We start from the raw sequence: 20,402 nt of genomic DNA, 5'->3' as shown, positions 1-20,402 counted from the left end.
CCAATCAGAATCGATTATTTGCTATTAGTGACGTCAATGACCCCAAAGGTCAGATTGTTCTGATCTGATTGGCCAGTCTTTATTGATATGTAGATGGCTATTTGATGAGTGATCAACTGTTCAGCTCTGTTGATTTTCCCGAGAAAATTATGAACAGCCGATTGAAATCCGAGATGATATGTCGGTGACAGCGATTTCCGGCCTGGAACGTTCGGCTGAATTCCGATGGACTTCGTAGAGTCATCGCACGCATTCAATTATAGCAATTTGGTCACTGTTTTGCACTCTTAACGCATTTCTAGGTGGTTAAAGCATTAATAAACAATGGATAATTTGAAAACTTTTCGAATCTTTATGCCATTTGTTTAACTTTGTCCCCGAACGATTGTCTATTGTTCTTACCGAGCAAACATGCCCATATCGGGAGTAATCGGGCGGTGATCGTTAATCTTCGTATTATTATCGGCTTCGATCTATTTTCGGCTTTAGCTAAGGTCACATGCTAATTAGCATACGACAAAAACAACTGCACTAAAACCGCTGAAACACAAAAAATCGTAAACAATCGCGTCTAAGAGCCAGCAAATAGTATGTTGTTTATAAACCCGGATCTAAAAAAAGAAGAAAAAAACACTGGAAAACTTTTTTGTCTACATCGACAGTAGAGGGACGATGTAGATGGATTTTGTTTTCATCCCATTGTATAGTTGCTTGGCATAAACGTCCGATATTTTCTAATCCAATAGCCGTACTGTCAGGTTGGAATAAATGTTTCAATAGCCTGTTCGTAGCAAGTTTGTCTTAAATAAATACTCCCTATACACATGTATTACTAGCGTAAGCTACATATACATGTGTATAGGGAGTATTTATTTAAGACAAACTTGCTACGAACAGGCTATTGAAACATTTATTCCAACCTGACAGTACGGCTATTGGATTAGAAAATATCGGACGTTTATGCCAAGCAACTATACAATGGGATGAAAACAAAATCCATTGTATTGCTATTGAAAAAAAAGTTTGGTTTGTTGTAGAATCCCACCAACCAACATTTTGGCTTTTATAAAACAGTAAAAGAGCATCTTTTACCCTTGGGCGATGGCATATATAGTCCTCAGAGACAAATATTTGGCAACTCTCGCGGACTAAGCAAACTCTAGCGTAAATAGGGCGTTTACCAGTAAAATAAAAATATTGATAGTAAAACAGGAATTATTTATTTGTCAGTGACAGAGCGTTGCTCCACAAGGCACTTTTAGTTGAGATGTCTGGGATATTGTCAAATACTTTGGTGATTGCTCCGGAATCAGGGGTAATATTACACTGACTCAATTGCTACGGTAGATAACGCCTTCAGGCTTTTTAACAGTAAACATCTTCTTTTCTATTATCTTCTTTCTATTAATATTTCAGAACAATTTTTTTTATATTTTAACTCGTGAATGCAAAGCATTTGCGAGTATCGGAGGACTTCTATGTTCTAGACTCTAGGTGATGCTTGTGGTTAAACAAAAAAAAAAACAGAAAACAAGTTTCGAACAATTAAATTGTTCATGCGCTGACTTCCATAAATTTCCACACACACGGCTGGGTAGTTTATTTTCATCGCTCGGAAGTATTTAGAAAATGGCGATCACTTTTCAGTGATAATCTCTTGACCCTTGCCGTTACAAGAATTCCGGTCATGGCCGAGCAGCGAACCCTGCAGGGCGAAACTGATCGGTGTTCATCGGATTTCAATCGCTTGACTGACTTATCAGCGAAGGTGCGGCGCCTGCTATCGGAGAGCCGACAGATCAAAGCCCGAGCTGTCGAAGTGTATCGGATTGTGTTCGTGGGTGGACTCGACGTCTAAATAGATCCTCTTAAAATAAGTAGAGTTTAGATTGGTAAAGAGATTACAAAAGGTCACCTGCAGACACTAAGCACCGGTTAGAATTATCGAAGATTATACTATATTGTAATTAATAATTGGGATGCAGACAGATTTCCAAAGAATGGGTAGGTTTGTTCATGAGCTATGAATAGCATTATCTTTTAACGCTTGAGACAAAAATAGTTTCGTTTGTTGTTTTGGCTAACCATGCGGGAAACCATTCAAGATGAGTTGACCATTGAAGGTCGTCTACAAAGAAACACCACATTGTATTATTACCGAATAAATCAAAAGCGTAGTTGCGTATTTATTTCAATCATAAAATGGTTGTGTAGGTCTGGCATTTATTTGATGGTCACCCTATTTAAAATTCATTTTACATTGTAACACATTGTTGGGACAGGTAATACTCTCTTGACATTTATAGACCTCATCATATGCAGAAGGGACATAGGAATATATCTCTACCAAGCCTCGACAAGCCAACAATAGCGGAACACAATTCTGCCGCAACTGTTACCTTCTAGTAACCCAAGAGAGTGCGTGCCCGATCACTAAGGAAGCGAAGTGCGGCAGACCGCAAAATACCGCAAAATACCCGCGCATCCCGTCGAGATGTTAGCGTGCTAGCGAGAGCTCCGCAGGATATCCACGCTCAAGCCCATTTCCGGTCGTAAGCCACTTCCGGTCGTTGTTCCGGATGATACCGGTTGCCTGTTACGACAGGAAGTGACGGGTGATGCTTAGATCATCCTGTAATCGCGCTAGATCGAGCACTCTACCAGAGAGTCGAAAAACTAGGAATAAATAGAGCACAAGCTAAGCGATGCTGACTCATTTTCTCCTTATAGTAGTACAGAGGACACAAGCTTATTAACGCTGACTCATTATCCTTGTTTACATGCGGGCCTTCTTGGTCTTCCGAGATCTGCTTCCGCTGCGAGATACGGATAAAGTTCCAAGAAATATACATCTCCATATATCTTTCCTTGCTTGCTCATGTAGGTTCGAGATCTCTTACGGGTGGTAGGTGTATGATTAAAATCGGATCGTGTATTATCTGAAACCAGAAGATAAAAAGGCGATACACTGGCAAAAGATAATCGCAAAATTTGGATATGTTTATATAAGAGATGTGGTTTCGATTGGTTCTATGATTCTTACATTTCTGAAGGGTGTTTTGGGCATCCTCTACCACGGAACAAGAACAAGCCAAAACCATACATAACAAGAGAGCACCGACCCAAGATCAACAAAGAGCAAAAACGCACGACGAGAGTTGTTTTTAGCAGACAGGGTGTAAGTCATCCCTGGAGCGAGATAGATGCGCCGTCAGGGAGTGTTAACGGAGGGAAACTAAACGCGCAGCGAACTCACATTTATCGCTAGGAGCTTACATCGCACATCTTAATCCTTACAGTATCGACAGTAGGATGGAACAGATAAATAAAATAGGTATATAACTAGTACGACAATTAGCTTGGCAGGGCTATTTTGTTTTGAAGTAGAGTATGAAAAGGAGAGATTGGAAACTTGTTTCGTCATCCCTGCCGCATCGATAATTACATGTGAAAGACACAAAGTAGCTTTATTTTGTTGACAGAAGCGTCCAAATGTTTACATATTTTCGTTATTGTGATCGACATACCGAAGAGAAATAACACGTGAAAAACGCCACGCCGAGACATTTTCGGCTTCGGTTCGATGCGGCGAAAGCATTACGAGTTCGATCGGAATGCGCCGAAACGTTTCGAATGACCGCATTGACGTCAATCGGCCACACGATACTTGACCGATGTTTATTTGCGGCTTGGGTGCGCCGCCGGAGAATGTTCGGAATGCTCCGTTAATTGGCTGTACAGCAATAGCTAACTCCGACCACATGCCGATAACGATCGAGGTACATTCGGGTAAATAGATTAGCAGTCGTTCGGCTTGTGATAACAGAAGCGTATAACATTCGGGAAGGCCGTGAACGAGAGCCTCAAGAGACCTTGTTCTGTAGCCATGCTATCCAGCAACTTACCGTTCTACCATCGTCTGGAATGTCTCTCTACTGCCACGAATCTGAGGCCTATGGTAGGCAGGGTGCTATACTCCTTCCGTATATATGACGTACTTACCGAGATTTCTCGCTAACAGTAACAGCTAACAGTAACGTGTACTTAACATTGAGCGCAGTCTTACGGACTCCGGACAACTAACAGACTAAAGTAGTATATGTATAGGACGAGGAAATACCTTAGGAACCAATAGACAATGGTACGTCATTGACAAAACGTAAGAAATTCTGCTAAAAAGATGTATATACAATACGTCCCCTGGTTTGCGACGATCTAAAGAAACGTCTAAGCCCCATGTAATCGACGCCAACATTGTCCTGCATCGCCCTGAATACAAAGGAAATGTTTGCCAGGCCAGTGGGCTACTTTGGCCAACAATGCAGGCGTTGGTTGCATAGGGCTTCAATCAATTACGACAATAAATCACACCACTTAGTTTGTGAGGATTTTTCGCTGTAGTCAAACAGGTTGCACGAGGTTTTGTCGCCTCAAAGAATGCCTGGTTGGTATATCTTTAGCCTTAGTAACCGCTCGTGTCGAAGTCACACAACGCTCCCCGCCGCGTGACTCATAGATGAGCGGCAATACGGAAGCCGCTATTCGGTTTCGGATTTCCATGTTTTGCAAACAACAGTCACGAGTTCGTATTTTGCTTTAGCGGGTTCGTACTTTGCTTTTGCTAGTTTGTATTTTGTTTTTGCGAGTTCGTATTTTGCGGGAGAAGGGGTCCAAAATCTTGAGACTCTCGCAGGTAGGTACTTTGCCATTGCGAGTTTGTACATCAACGCGTTCCCTTTGCCGTCGCCTCGAAATCGATACTAGTGATTTTTCATATAACTGATGGACTGCGAATTCTTTGCATCAATAAGCACCTCCCCCCGAATAGGGCCCCGTCTGAGAGTCGAAAAAAATCTAATAAGCCACTCTCCCCCTCCCCCTTCACCGCGCATTTTTTCTCCCCCTCCCCCTACGGATCACGTTATCCAAGATGGCGGCCATGGTATGCGAACTTCGTGTTTTACTTGCTACTTGTTTCCACGTCTTGTCCTTTCATTCTATATTTGTCACTACTATATATACACAAATATCCACACACATACAAAACAAGGACAGAGATAGACGCAGTAAAAAGTCCACTGACATTATGACTATTTTACATTCCTTTGGTGCAAACCTGTCATGGGCCATGGAAAGGCGATATTACCACGTGACCCCAAGGACAGTACTTCATATAGGCTTTCAGTTAGGGAAACGTACTAACCCAGTAACATACCGGGGTCATGTCCCCCTTCCCACGATGCATTGCTATGGCAGCAAATTTGGCCGCGTTCTTTACGTTTAAGTGGCTGGTTACATGTATATTTGTATATTCAAAGTGCTATACGAAGGTCGCAAAGATGTCTCGAAATGTGGATTATTGCAATGATTAGAAAGACATTGCAATGCACCCGGGAAGGGGAGCCTGTGTGTATAGCCGTAAGGGATAGTCAGCATACCTTCAGACAAAGATACAAATCTTTTTTTCCCCATTATTCAGGTATGTGTCCCTAACCATGATATGTTTTAAATAAAGTTTTGTGAAATTGTTATTCAGTGGTACCTCTATAAAGCAAACAACCCTTTTCAGCAGCCACAACACAAAGTCCGAAAATTTGCTTTTCATAAAAGTCTGCCTTTGGGCCTAGCAGCCAACCTCCATTTAGTGGACTTGTTTTAGCGAGTATGGCCGTGAGAGGTACCACTGTATGGATTGGAAATTCTTGGTGTAATCATTGTCTGCAGTAAAATTTCTTCAAACATAGCTGGCTATGACCTCACCACTTGCTTCCTGGTATACTAATGGTCAAAACAAGAAGAATTGAAAAATACTACTAAATCTGTCCATAGCTGCTGAAGACATCAGGGAATTCCAAGAATTAGCACAACCTGGGTCGGGAGGTGCTCAGTAAAAAAAGCTGAGAGTAAGGCCATGAATGGGCGATCTGCACTAAGAAATCATGGAGTTTTTGGGTGGTAATCTTCTAGACTTCTGGCGGCAAAATAACAACAAAATAAAATCTTATTCAGCGCTTACGAATCAGCTAGAAGTTTTTATGCTAGAAAGGGCTTATTTTCATTGGAAGCTGTAATTTTTTCGCCACTCTCTAATGTGACGGCTAAAATCATTTTTTCTGTGTTTATTTTAGCATGAGCTTACCGTTCAGATGGTTACATGGTATCTTAGTGCAAGTCGCCACCATACGGGATAATGCATGATAATTTTTTTTAAAGCAAGGATGAAATAAAACAAATCTATCTACAGGCCACTCGACACAATGCTCAAAAATCCGTCTTTGGCCTGGGTCTCCAAGAAAGACTAAACACAGGAATTTAAAAAAAGTTCAAATACAAGGAAACAACCATACAACCCAGTCTCCTCCACATTTTCTATTATTGGCTATACCACGCAAGGGCTACTTGCGACTTCATTATTATTTGCGGTCACAGCAGATGTGGAGGGGACTGAAAGAAGCCTAAAACTCTTATAGGAAACAGTAATTTATGAGTAAAACCCCCCACTCTGGTTCCCGTTTTGTTGCCGTGCATCACTTGGCTGTAAACATCGATCACACAGCTCTTCGTAAGTCCCACCATTGAGGAAGGTTAGGATGATGACGGTCATGTTATCACAGCCAAGACCGCCCATCTGACAGTCTGGCGCCAAGCAACGGGTTAACAGCTCCTCACAGATCTAAGCATGAGGTGAATATATTAATGGAGTATAAGGACAATGGGAGGAGCTCTAAGGGGATAAATATTTATAGAGTGTTCTTAAGGAGACTTGAAATACTTTTACTTTTGAGGGTACCGTATTTACCCACGCATAAGCTGCTCTTTTTTCACCCCAAAATGACCTTCAAAATTAGGGTGCGTCTTATACGCGGAATGCCACTTTTTATAATTTGGATGGAACGAAGTTGGAACCAATGGTGGGGCATGTATAAACAAAAAGATGGAAACATTAGTTGGATGGATATGTATGTTGTGGTTTGAAATGCTTCTTGGTTTGAAATTGTTGAAACTGGTTTGAAAAGGGGATATTTGCATAATCTTTTATCTAGTTCTTTTAGTTACACCTCCCAACCCCCAAAAAATCCAAGCCCCTGTTTTATTAATGACTCCCCAAAAATAAAATCCCTTTTAGAATGCTAGGTATCCAAAAATGAGCTAGTTTGAAAAATTCAAACCAGTTTGAAAAAAATTCAAACCATGCCACATTTCAAACCACAACATGTACATGCAAGGTTAATGTGTGATATCACCGACAGATATGATATCAGAGACATCCTAACATGACTGTTACATTATTTCATCAATTGCATTATAAGCAGGTCTGCAGCACAGTGTTAACATAAATCCTGGGAACAAGCCGAATTACCACACAGCACCCTAGCACAAGGCATTGATATTATCATTTGCCATACCAACCTGTTCAAGCTCCATTCGCTGTGCTAAGCGTGATCTGATGAAGTCTACTACTTCCTGATTGGACAACACATCCCATATTCCTGAAAGGCAGACAACATGATAAGCTATGAATCTATAACAAATCTCTTACTGTATATTATTCAATGAGAATGTTCTATGTGAGCCCAAAGTAGCTGATTGGAATATCTTTCTTTCATAGAAAGAAAATGCAGCACTCAAACTGATGATAATGACACAGGCGCAACACAGGGGGTACACAGGCGCGACACAGGGGGTACACAGGCACGACACAGGGGGTACACAGGCGCGACACAGGGGGTACACAGGCGCGACACAGGGGGTACACAGGCGCGACACAGGGGGTACACAGGCGCGACACAGGCGCGACACAGGGGGTATACAGGCGCGACACAGGGGGTACACAGGGGGTATACAGGGGGTACACAGGCGCGACACAGGCGCGACACAGGGGGTATACAGGCGCGACACAGGGGGTACACAGGCGCGACACAGGGGGTACACAGGCGCGACACAGGGGGTATACAGGCGCGACACAGGGGGTACACAGGCGCGACACAGGGGGTACACAGGCGCGACACAGGGGGTACACAGGCGCTACACAGGGGGTATACAGGCGCGACACAGGGGGTATACAGGCGCGACACAGGGGGTACACAGGCGCGACACAGGGGGTACACAGGCGCGACACAGGGGGTATACAGGGGGTACACAGGCGCGACACAGGGGGTACACAGGCGCGACACAGGGGGTACACAGGCGCGACACAGGGGGTACACAGGATGTGTGCACAGGATGTAACCCAAAAAGTGGGTAATTTCTTTTGACTGCGCACCCCCTCTGCCAATCCTGGAAAAGCACCTGTGACATGTGAGTTGTGAAATGGTCACACATAACTAACAATCACATGCTAAAATCAAATGGTCATAAATAACTCACTGTTACATTATTAACTCACCATCACATGCTAAAACCAGGAACTCATGATCTGGGGTGAGGTCTTTGACAATTACATCTGGCATTGCTGAAAAGACAAGCAACGGTTTGAGCCAGCAATGGTTTTAGACGAGCAATAGTTTGAGCCAGCAATGGTTTTAGACGAGCAATAGTTTGAGCCAGCAATGGTTTTAGACTAGCAATAGCTTGAGCCAGCAATGGTTTGAGCCTATGGATGGCATTAGCCCAATGATGGTTTGTGCCTAGCAATGGTTTGCTATTCTCACATCATGCTGGATACTTTTTTCTCTCTCTTGTATTTAATGTAACAAGGTAGTGTACAAAGATTTGACAAAGCTGGTGTTGTTTACGATGGATTAACTCTTTGTATCATTTCCCCAGGCATGCATGTTGAATAAATACCCATACTACCTGTAACTATTTGTTCCTCTGGGGGCTTTTTGTCATTCTTCTTGAAACAAAAATCTCCAAGAGCTCTTGAAAGGGCTAAGTTTCCTGAAATCATTTTAAAGAGGCAATCATTCTCAGAATTAGGTGCCTAGGAACATTTGAATATGATTTATTATAATAAATGTTACAGAGGGAGATCAGAAGCAGGGACTGGTGAAAGCATCAAATATATGAAAAAAAGCATTTACCATTTACTCTGTTAAACTCCACCCATCCACCAGCAGCAATAATTCTTCTTGTTTCCTCTACAAACAGGATGAAGTATATGTTACCTTCAGCTCTAATCATGCAGTAGCATAGTGAGTTAATGGTTATATTGGCAAGCTTATGGCTTTTCTGTGTTCAATTTAAAAAAGTTTTTGACAAAAGCAGTTTTTCTGATGTAACGTCTGTAACGCTAAAAAACTAAAATTTAAAAATCAGAGAATATAGGTTTACTTTTTTTTAACATGGGTATCTAAAGTTGATATAGCCTAAACTTAAAAAAAAAACATGCAATGAAGATATGACAAGACGAAAATTGAAAAATGTGTTCCAAATGTAACGTCTGTAACAAAAAAACTGCTCATACTGTGAAATCAAAAAATAGATATCTATAATTGATTGATTCTCTTTCCTCACCTTCATTACTTGGTTTATGGTCAAAGGATAACTGTTCTACAAGTCCTTTCTTACAGGCTATAGCTCTTGAGTCTCCAACATTTGCCTATGAAGAAATTGCCCATATGGTGAGACAGACAGAACAACAGACTGAAGGTGAGACAAACAGACGGCTAGGGTAAGGGACAGACAGAACAACAGACTGAAGGTGAGACAAACAGACGGCTAGGGTAAGGGACAGACAGAACAACAGACAGATGGTGAGACAAACAGACGGCTAGGGTAAGGGACAGACAGAACAACAGACTGAAGGTGAGACAAACAGACGGCTAGGGTAAGGGACAGACAGAACAACAGACAGATGGTGAGACAAACAGACGGCTAGGGTAAGGGACAGACAGAACAACAGACAGATGGTGAGACAAACAGATGGCTAGGGTAAGGGACAGACAGAACAACAGACTGAAGGTGAGACAAACAGACGGCTAGGGTAAGGGACAGACAGAACAACAGACTGAAGGTGAGACAAACAGACGGCTAGGGTAAGGGACAGACAGAACAACAGACTGAAGGTGAGACAAACAGACGGCTAGGGTAAGGGACAGACAGAACAACAGACAGATGGTGAGACAAACAGACAGCTAGGGTAAGGGACAGACAGAACAACAGACTGAAGGTGAGACAAACAGACGGCTAGGGTAAGGGACAGACAGAACAACAGACAGATGGTGAGACAAACAGACGGCTAGGGTAAGGGACAGACAGAACAACAGACAGATGGTGAGACAAACAGACGGCTAGGGTAAGGGACAGACAGAACAACAGACTGAAGGTGAGACAAACAGACGGCTAGGGTAAGGGACAGACAGAACAACAGACTGAAGGTGAGACAAACAGACGGCTAGGGTAAGGGACAGACAGAACAACAGACAGATGGTGAGACAAACAGACGGCTAGGGTAAGGGACAGACAGAACAACAGACAGATGGTGAGACAAACAGACGGCTAGGGTAAGGGACAGACAGAACAACAGACAGATGGTGAGACAAACAGACGGCTAGGGTAAGGGACAGACAGAACAACAGACAGATGGTGAGACAAACAGACGGCTAGGGTAAGGGACAGACAGAACAACAGACTGAAGGTGAGACAAACAGACGGCTAGGGTAAGGGACAGACAGAACAACAGACTGAAGGTGAGACAAACAGACGGCTAGGGTAAGGGACAGACAGAACAACAGACAGATGGTGAGACAAACAGACGGCTAGGGTAAGGGACAGACAGAACAACAGACAGATGGTGAGACAAACAGACGGCTAGGGTAAGGGACAGACAGAACAACAGACAGATGGTGAGACAAACAGACGGCTAGGGTAAGGGACAGACAGAACAACAGACAGATGGTGAGACAAACAGACGGCTAGGGTAAGGGACACACAGAACAACAGACAGATGGTGAGACAAACAGACGGCTAGGGTAAGGGACAGACAGAACAACAGACTGAAGGTGAGACAAACAGACGGCTAGGGTAAGGGACGGACAGAACAACAGACTGAAGGTGAGACAAACAGACGGCTAGGGTAAGGGACAGACAGAACAACAGACAGATGGTGAGACAAACAGACAGCTAGGGTAAGGGACAGACAGAACAACAGACTGAAGGTGAGACAAACAGACGGCTAGGGTAAGGGACAGACAGAACAACAGACAGATGGTGAGACAAACAGACGGCTAGGGTAAGGGACAGACAGAACAACAGACAGATGGTGAGACAAACAGACGGCTAGGGTAAGGGACAGACAGAACAACAGACTGAAGGTGAGACAAACAGACGGCTAGGGTAAGGGACAGACAGAACAACAGACTGAAGGTGAGACAAACAGACGGCTAGGGTAAGGGACAGACAGAACAACAGACAGATGGTGAGACAAACAGACGGCTAGGGTAAGGGACAGACAGAACAACAGACTGAAGGTGAGACAAACAGACAGCTAGGGTAAGGGACAGACAGAACAACAGACTGAAGGTGAGACAAACAGACGGCTAGGGTAAGGGACAGACAGAACAACAGACAGATGGTGAGACAAACAGACGGCTAGGGTAAGGGACAGACAGAACAACAGACAGATGGTGAGACAAACAGATGGCTAGGGTAAGGGACAGACAGAACAACAGACAGATGGTGAGACAAACAGACGGCTAGGGTAAAGGACAGACAGAACAACAGACTGAAGGTGAGACAAACAGACGGCTAGGGTAAGGGACAGACAGAACAACAGACTGAAGGTGAGACAAACAGACGGCTAGGGTAAGGGACAGACAGAACAACAGACTGAAGGTGAGACAAACAGACAGCTAGGGTAAGGGACAGACAGAACAACAGACTGAAGGTGAGACAAACAGACGGCTAGGGTAAGGGACAGACAGGACAACAGACAGATGGTGAGACAAACAGATGGCTAGGGTAAGGGACAGACAGAACAACAGACAGATGGTGAGACAAACAGACGGCTAGGGTAAGGGACAGACAGAACAACAGACTGAAGGTGAGACAAACAGACGGCTAGGGTAAGGGACAGACAGAACAACAGACTGAAGGTGAGACAAACAGACGGCTAGGGTAAGGGACAGACAGAACAACAGACTGAAGGTGAGACAAACAGACGGCTAGGGTAAGGGACAGACAGAACAACAGACAGATGGTGAGACAAACAGACGGCTAGGGTAAGGGACAGACAGAACAACAGACTGAAGGTGAGACAAACAGACGGCTAGGGTAAGGGACAGACAGAACAACAGACTGAAGGTGAGACAAACAGACGGCTAGGGTAAGGGACAGACAGAACAACAGACTGAAGGTGAGACAAACAGACGGCTAGGGTAAGGGACAGACAGAACAACAGACAGATGGTGAGACAAACAGACGGCTAGGGTAAGGGACAGACAGAACAACAGACAGATGGTGAGACAAACAGACGGCTAGGGTAAGGGACAGACAGAACAACAGACAGATGGTGAGACAAACAGACGGCTAGGGTAAGGGACAGACAGAACAACAGACTGAAGGTGAGACAAACAGACGGCTAGGGTAAGGGACAGACAGAACAACAGACAGATGGTGAGACAAACAGACGGCTAGGGTAAGGGACAGACAGAACAACAGACTGAAGGTGAGACAAACAGACGGCTAGGGTAAGGGACAGACAGAACAACAGACAGATGGTGAGACAAACAGACGGCTAGGGTAAGGGACAGACAGAACAACAGACTGAAGGTGAGACAAACAGACAGCTAGGGTAAGGGACAGACAGAACAACAGACAGATGGTGAGACAAACAGACGGCTAGGGTAAGGGACAGACAGAACAACAGACAGATGGTGAGACAAACAGACGGCTAGGGTAAGGGACAGACAGAACAACAGACAGATGGTGAGACAAACAGACGGCTAGGGTAAGGGACAGACAGAACAACAGACTGAAGGTGAGACAAACAGACGGCTAGGGTAAGGGACGGACAGAACAACAGACTGAAGGTGAGACAAACAGACGGCTAGGGTAAGGGACAGACAGAACAACAGACAGAAGGTGAGACAAACAGACGGCTAGGGTAAGGGACAGACAGAACAACAGACAGATGGTGAGACAAACAGACGGCTAGGGTAAGGGACAGACAGAACAACAGACAGATGGTGAGACAAACAGACGGCTAGGGTAAGGGACAGACAGGACAACAGACTGAAGGTGAGACAAACAGATGGCTAGGGTAAGGGACAGACAGAACAACAGACAGATGGTGAGACAAACAGACGGCTAGGGTAAGGGACAGACAGAACAACAGACAGATGGTGAGACAAACAGACGGCTAGGGTAAGGGACAGACAGAACAACAGACAGATGGTGAGATAAACAGACGGCTAGGGTAAGGGACAGACAGAACAACAGACAGATGGTGAGACAAACAGATGGCTAGGGTAAGGGACAGACAGAACAACAGACAGATGGTGAGACAAACAGACGGCTAGGGTAAGGGACAGACAGAACAACAGACAGATGGTGAGACAAACAGACGGCTAGGGTAAGGGACAGACAGAACAACAGACAGATGGTGAGACAAACAGACGGCTAGGGTAAGGGACAGACAGAACAACAGACAGAAGGTGAGACAAACAGACGGCTAGGGTAAGGGACAGACAGAACAACAGACAGATGGTGAGACAAACAGACGGCTAGGGTAAGGGACAGACAGAACAACAGACAGATGGTGAGACAAACAGACGGCTAGGGTAAGGGACAGACAGGACAACAGACTGAAGGTGAGACAAACAGATGGCTAGGGTAAGGGACAGACAGAACAACAGACAGATGGTGAGACAAACAGACGGCTAGGGTAAGGGACAGACAGAACAACAGACAGATGGTGAGACAAACAGACGGCTAGGGTAAGGGACAGACAGAACAACAGACAGATGGTGAGATAAACAGACGGCTAGGGTAAGGGACAGACAGAACAACAGACAGATGGTGAGACAAACAGATGGCTAGGGTAAGGGACAGACAGAACAACAGACAGATGGTGAGACAAACAGACGGCTAGGGTAAGGGACAGACAGAACAACAGACAGATGGTGAGACAAACAGACGGCTAGGGTAAGGGACAGACAGAACAACAGACAGATGGTGAGACAAACAGACGGCTAGGGTAAGGGACAGACAGGACAACAGACTGAAGGTGAGACAAACAGATGGCTAGGGTAAGGGACAGACAGAACAACAGACAGATGGTGAGACAAACAGACGGCTAGGGTAAGGGACAGACAGAACAACAGACAGATGGTGAGACAAACAGACGGCTAGGGTAAGGGACAGACAGAACAACAGACAGATGGTGAGACAAACAGACGGCTAGGGTAAGGGACAGACAGAACAACAGACAGATGGTGAGACAAACAGATGGCTAGGGTAAGGGACAGACAGAACAACAGACAGATGGTGAGACAAACAGGCGGCTAGGGTAAGGGACAGACAGAACAACAGACTGAAGGTGAGACAAACAGACGACTAGGGTAAGGGACAGACAGAACAACAGACTGAAGGTGAGACAAACAGACGGCTAGGGTAAGGGACAGACAGAACAACAGACAGATGGTGAGACAAACAGACGGCTAGGGTAAGGGACAGACAGAACAACAGACTGAAGGTGAGACAAACAGATGGCTAGGGTAAGGGACAGACAGAACAACAGACTGAAGGTGAGACAAACAGACGGCTAGGGTAAGGGACAGACAGAACAACAGACAGATGGTGAGACAAACAGACGGCTAGGGTAAGGGACAGACAGAACAACAGACAGATGGTGAGACAAACAGACGGCTAGGGTAAGGGACACACAGAACAACAGACAGATGGTGAGACAAACAGACGGCTAGGGTAAGGGACACACAGAACAACAGACAGATGGTGAGACAAACAGACGGCTAGGGTAAGGGACAGACAGAACAACAGACTGAAGGTGAGACAAACAGACGGCTAGGGTAAGGGACAGACAGAACAACAGACAGATGGTGAGACAAACAGACGGCTAGGGTAAGGGACAGACAGAACAACAGACAGATGGTGAGACAAACAGATGGCTAGGGTAAGGGACAGACAGGACAACAGACTGAAGGTGAGACAAACAGACGGCTAGGGTAAGGGACAGACAGAACAACAGACTGAAGGTGAGACAAACAGACGGCTAGGGTAAGGGACAGACAGAACAACAGACAGATGGTGAGACAAACAGACGGCTAGGGTAAGGGACAGACAGAACAACAGACTGAAGGTGAGACAAACAGATGGCTAGGGTAAGTGACAGACAGAACAACAGACAGATGGTGAGACAAACAGACGGCTAGGGTAAGGGACAGACAGAACAACAGACAGATGGTGAGACAAACAGACGGCTAGGGTAAGGGACAGACAGAACAACAGACTGAAGGTGAGACAAACAGACGGCTAGGGTAAGGGACAGACAGAACAACAGACAGATGGTGAGACAAACAGACGGCTAGGGTAAGGGACAGACAGAACAACAGACAGATGGTGAGACAAACAGACGGCTAGGGTAAGGGACAGACAGAACAACAGACTGAAGGTGAGACAAACAGACGGCTAGGGTAAGGGACAGACAGAACAACAGACAGATGGTGAGACAAACAGACGGCTAGGGTAAGGGACAGACAGAACAACAGACAGATGGTGAGACAAACAGACGGCTAGGGTAAGGGACAGACAGAACAACAGACTGAAGGTGAGACAAACAGACGGCTAGGGTAAGGGACAGACAGAACAACAGACAGATGGTGAGACAAACAGACAGCTAGGGTAAGGGACAGACAGAACAACAGACAGATGGTGAGACAAACAGACGGCTAGGGTAAGGGACAGACAGAACAACAGACAGATGGTGAGACAAACAGACGGCTAGGGTAAGGGACAGACAGAACAACAGACAGATGGTGAGACAAACAGACGGCTAGGGTAAGGGACAGACAGAACAACAGACAGATGGTGAGACAAACAGACGGCTAGGGTAAGGGACAGACAGAACAACAGACAGATGGTGAGACAAACAGACGGCTAGGGTAAGGGACAGACAGAACAACAGACAGATGGTGAGACAAACAGACGGCTAGGGTAAGGGACAGACAGAACAACAGACTGAAGGTGAGACAAACAGACGGCTAGGGTAAGGGACAGACAGAACAACAGACAGATGGTGAGACAAACAGACGGCTAGGGTAAGGGACAGACAGAACAACAGACAGATGGTGAGACAAACAGACGGCTAGGGTAAGGGACAGACAGAACAACAGACTGAAGGTGAGACAAACAGACGGCTAGGGTAAGGGACAGACAGAACAACAGAGAGATGGTGAGACAAACAGACGGCTAGGGTAAGGGACAGACAGAACAACAGACAGATGGTGAGACAAACAGACGGCTAGGGTAAGGGACAGACAGAACAACAGACAGATGGTGAGACAAACAGACGGCTAGGGTAAGGGACAGACAGAACAACAGACTGAAGGTGAGACAAACAGACGGCTAGGGTAAGGGACAGACAGAACAACAGACAGATGGTGAGACAAACAGACGGCTAGGGTAAGGGACAGACAGAACAACAGACTGAAGGTGAGACAAACAGACGGCTAGGGTAAGGGACAGACAGAACAACAGACTGAAGGTGAGACAAACAGATGGCTAGGGTAAGGGACAGACAGAACAACAGACAGATGGTGAGACAAACAGACGGCTAGGGTAAGGGACAGACAGAACATGCAGACAACAAAGGCAGACAGACAGTTCAGAGAGACAGACAAACCAACACAAAAATTAACTTACACAATATAATTTATTGTTCTTTATAACAACAACTACTGCCGTTGTGCCAGCTACTTCATCTTTCATCTGTTCATCTGATAAAAATAATAAGCAAATACAGAAGGGAATCAGCACCAGTTCTAACAAAGCTGAAGGGCTGTTACTCTTCTCAGACGGTATTTCAAGGTGCACTGAGGAACAGTGAAGTAAAGACCAGCCAGAGCAGTAAGCTATTGATTGTTATTAGGATCACCATCCCATGAAAAGATAAGTTGAAAGAGTTGATGTAATGCCGGCTTAGATCACAAGATAGAAAATAGTACAATTATTCACCTTTTAACATATCTGTATCACAGGAGAGAAAACCCTTCTTGAGAGCTTCAATGACGTTGCCCTTCGCTGGAACGGAAAAAAACAAACATAAAATAGATTAATTGAAAGAAATAGATTTACATTATTTTTATCAATTTTATTATTTCTCTTGCTATTCCTATCGTCACATTATTACTGTGACGCAGGAGCAGCACACTTATCTGAACATCGTTTTTTAAAACTCTATTCCTTTTCCATTCACGAGCATCCGCGGCAGAATATATGTGGTTATCTGGTTGGATTTTGGTTTGGGTTTGTGTCCTACAGCCTCAATTTGAAAAATGAGGCAGCGAGAGACTAGAACTAAACTTCAGGTTTACAAATTTTGACAGACGAACAATTGAACATTGTGCCATGTTTTGACAATAAGTCAGCAAGAGGAGTGCACAAGAAAGATTTTTAGAGCAAAATTTGGTAAGATCAGAAAAATGTTCATTCGCCAGTTACTTGGGACGAGTTACCATAGCTTTCCAAGAGTGTTGAAGGAGAATTTAATAACAGTTTCAGGCTGATTTTGCCGACTTATGAGCCTATGACTATTTAGCGTACCATTCATACCAGCACACGTGCCATGGTCACATCTTCCGCAGTCTTAGGAGATCTCGACAAAATTGGGCACTAAACAAGCATAGCGAACAACGAGCATCCTAACTGAATGCCTTAATACTCTAGCTCACTTGGCTATGGACTAAAGGGTGTTTGGGAAAACTTATCAGTTCAAAACAATGACCCAACGCCTAATTGCTGAAGAGCATGCAACAAGTTTAAGCAAACCGAAGTGATGCTAAAAGGTGAAAAAACACCTTGACAGAAAAACTGTAAAACAATCAAAACAGATTATTAAATGGTTTTGTTCATATAACTCCAGACTGTTTTGTTGTTTTTAAAACTGACCAAATAGGACGAGGAGGAAATGGATATGACAAAAAAAAAAATCAAATTCCTACATTTAAATTCCTATCTCGTAAAAATAATAAATACTAATATATTGCCAAACCCTCTAACAATTAGCCTACCTTATGTTCATTGTTATGATAAGCTGCCGCCATCTTTGTTCAACAATCCCAAATAAAATCTAAGATTGCGCCAGCTATTCGAATCTTGATAGCAAAACAAAAAACAAAAAACAAACGCCTAAAGGTAAACTTATTTAGCTACTTTCTACTTTCAAGCTTAGATGGCTGCATGTATACCATGTAGCATTGGAACAACACTGAAGCAACTGTATATCACTGCCGCAGCCTTTTCTCTTCTATTACTAACTTCTAGTTATTTTATTATTATCATCATCAATCATCATAACAACATACCCCACGCCGGCTGGGAGGCTATTTTCTTTTGTAGATTCTGCCCAACATACTGTGCTACACGGGCCCCTGGAGAAAGAGATGTTATTGAGTATTCAGAAGAGCTTCTGTAAGATCAGAAACTATCGAGTATTTGGTATTTTTATTTGTTATGCCAACTCAAGCAAACCTCAGTAAGAAAGAAACTAATGAAAAAAAAAAAAACGAAAAAAAAAATAAACAATGGATTAATTATTTTCGGCAACTAAAGGTCTTGATAAGGTTATTTGTGACGGTCATGTCATAGTTGCTGATCACTCACCACCGTGCCCATCATATACACCAAGAAATGCGGTATTTTTGTCTTCCTTGAGAGATAAGATCTCTGTGTGTGCATCCTCCATGTTTATGCGCCAGCCTTGCATACAGGATGATGCAAGTTTGTAGCTCTTGTTGCTGCATGATGACGTCTCCTTAGTGGTAACCGGCTCTGATAAAGTCTGTCCCATACTGCAAGATAAAAGCACAGTTTAATCATAAGCACTGTATAGTCAAGTGAGTTCACCTTATTGATGAGGGAATTAGGAAGTCTATTGGAAGAATATACAAATAAACAAACAGGATATAACTCCTAAATCAACTCTGCAGAACAAACACTTTGCAGATTATCTGATTTTCAATGAAACTATATTTTCAAATGCAAGTGGCCAAACCACAATCCTTGCAGGTAGTGTGGTCATCACTTGAAGAAAAGCATTTCTTCTAGCTTCTTAAATTGCTACCATTGCATAGCAACAACATTTTTTTCTTTAGTCCTAAGGGCAGATTATTTTTAATACAGTCTAAAATTTCTGGACTAGTATAACAATAAGATAATTAAAACTGCTCCAGTATCACAATAGTCGAAGAATAATGCTGAAAGCGTGCAAGCGTTTATATCAACACGTATTTTCTAAACAGAAAACATTATTGTATATTTTTAGGAATGCATTTCAAATAAGATGTGGGCAATCGTGACTAGTTCAGGTTCCAACTGATATGTAGCACTACAACAACTAACAAAACTCGGGATGTCTTTTTCAAAAGCAAATTGTTCTATAAATACCGGCTGTGGTAAAGTAAGTTTTCGAAAATGTTTTGCTAATTCAATTACCCTATTTTGGCACCAGTATAGAACAATTTAGAAACATATCCTATGTTCACAGAGTTTTCTTCTTTTACATATGAGGCACTGAACAACACACAAAAAAAGAAAATGATAGAAGCTATTACAGACAAGTTGTTCAGCCCAAGAACAAAATATATATTATCTTATTTCACCTAAAAAGTTCACGCCAAATGACATGCCATTTGACATAAAAACGATAATAGCGATCTGTATAAAATTCAGTTTCATCAAACTTAATAAAAATACATCAAATACATTATTGCTGCGTCTTGTTGAGCTGTAAACGATGACTATTTCCAACCAGAGAGAGCTAAGACTCAGTCTTCGTTCAACTCTGTGGCGGAAAAGTCTCGCTTTAACTCACCTTAACAATCTTTCAGGATGGAAAACTGGACTTACTCGATCAGTCCTATATTGAAGTAAAGTATTGACGACTAAAAAACGTCAGGAAGTAGCAGACTAACCCAGGAATTTTCATGTAAACATGACCAAAAGACTACAACAGAGAGGACGAGCCGACATCTTGCTCAAACCGAAAAGCTTGGTCACGTGACGTGACGGCTAACTGGTCTAGAGGGACGCTCTGCTATTGGCCAACCAGGTTATTTGAGACACCCCTTCAAATATCCACACTTTCGTCTTTCCTATAATTTTTACTCCACATGTAAATACAAACAGTACATCAATAAATTATCTGCAATTGCCATGCTAGTACGGGCGAAGGAAGAACAAAATCCGTCTTTGTTAAAAGGCAATTGATGCGTGTTCTATGTTTA

General features: G+C 43.7%; 1 protein-coding gene across 2 annotated transcripts; it reads right to left on the bottom strand.

Annotated features, from left to right (window-relative positions):
- Window positions 1-4,943: 4,943 nt before the first annotated feature.
- On the bottom strand, window positions 4,944-20,182 carry LOC5512196 (probable protein phosphatase 2C T23F11.1). 2 transcript variants are annotated; one of them, XM_048733900.1, is made up of 11 exons: window positions 19,991-20,182; window positions 18,781-18,968; window positions 18,483-18,548; window positions 17,134-17,199; window positions 16,822-16,895; window positions 9,457-9,541; window positions 9,024-9,080; window positions 8,797-8,880; window positions 8,387-8,452; window positions 7,411-7,490; window positions 4,944-6,673 (listed from the first exon to the last, which is right to left on the bottom strand). In XM_048733900.1, the coding sequence occupies exons 2-11, from the start codon at window positions 18,965-18,967 to the stop codon at window positions 6,482-6,484; spliced, it is 957 nt and encodes a 318-aa protein (XP_048589857.1). In that variant the 5' UTR covers window position 18,968; window positions 19,991-20,182; the 3' UTR covers window positions 4,944-6,481. The 2 variants fall into 2 exon arrangements, with proteins under 2 accessions (XP_048589857.1, XP_048589858.1); XM_048733901.1 differs by having other exon boundaries at window positions 20,026-20,182.
- Window positions 20,183-20,402: the final 220 nt, after the last annotated feature.

This window comes from Nematostella vectensis, chromosome 10 (genome assembly GCF_932526225.1).
Source record: "Nematostella vectensis chromosome 10, jaNemVect1.1, whole genome shotgun sequence".
Lineage (NCBI taxonomy): Eukaryota > Metazoa > Cnidaria > Anthozoa > Actiniaria > Edwardsiidae > Nematostella > Nematostella vectensis.
Note: the sequence above shows the minus strand (reverse complement) of the source record. Positions and strands in the feature narration are given on the sequence as shown.

Excerpts from the sequence above, each read along its gene's own strand:
- LOC5512196 (XM_048733900.1), bottom strand. The coding sequence starts at position 18,967 with ATGGGACAGACTTTATCAGAGCCGGTTACCACTAAGGAGACGTCATCA. Across the intron at positions 17,200-18,482 it reads AGCCTCCCAGCCGGCGTGGG|CGAAGGGCAACGTCATTGAA; the intron begins GTATGTTGTTAT and ends TTTCCGTTCCAG. Across the intron at positions 8,881-9,023 it reads GGAGTTTAACAGAGTAAATG|GAAACTTAGCCCTTTCAAGA; the intron begins GTAAATGCTTTT and ends AAATGATTTCAG.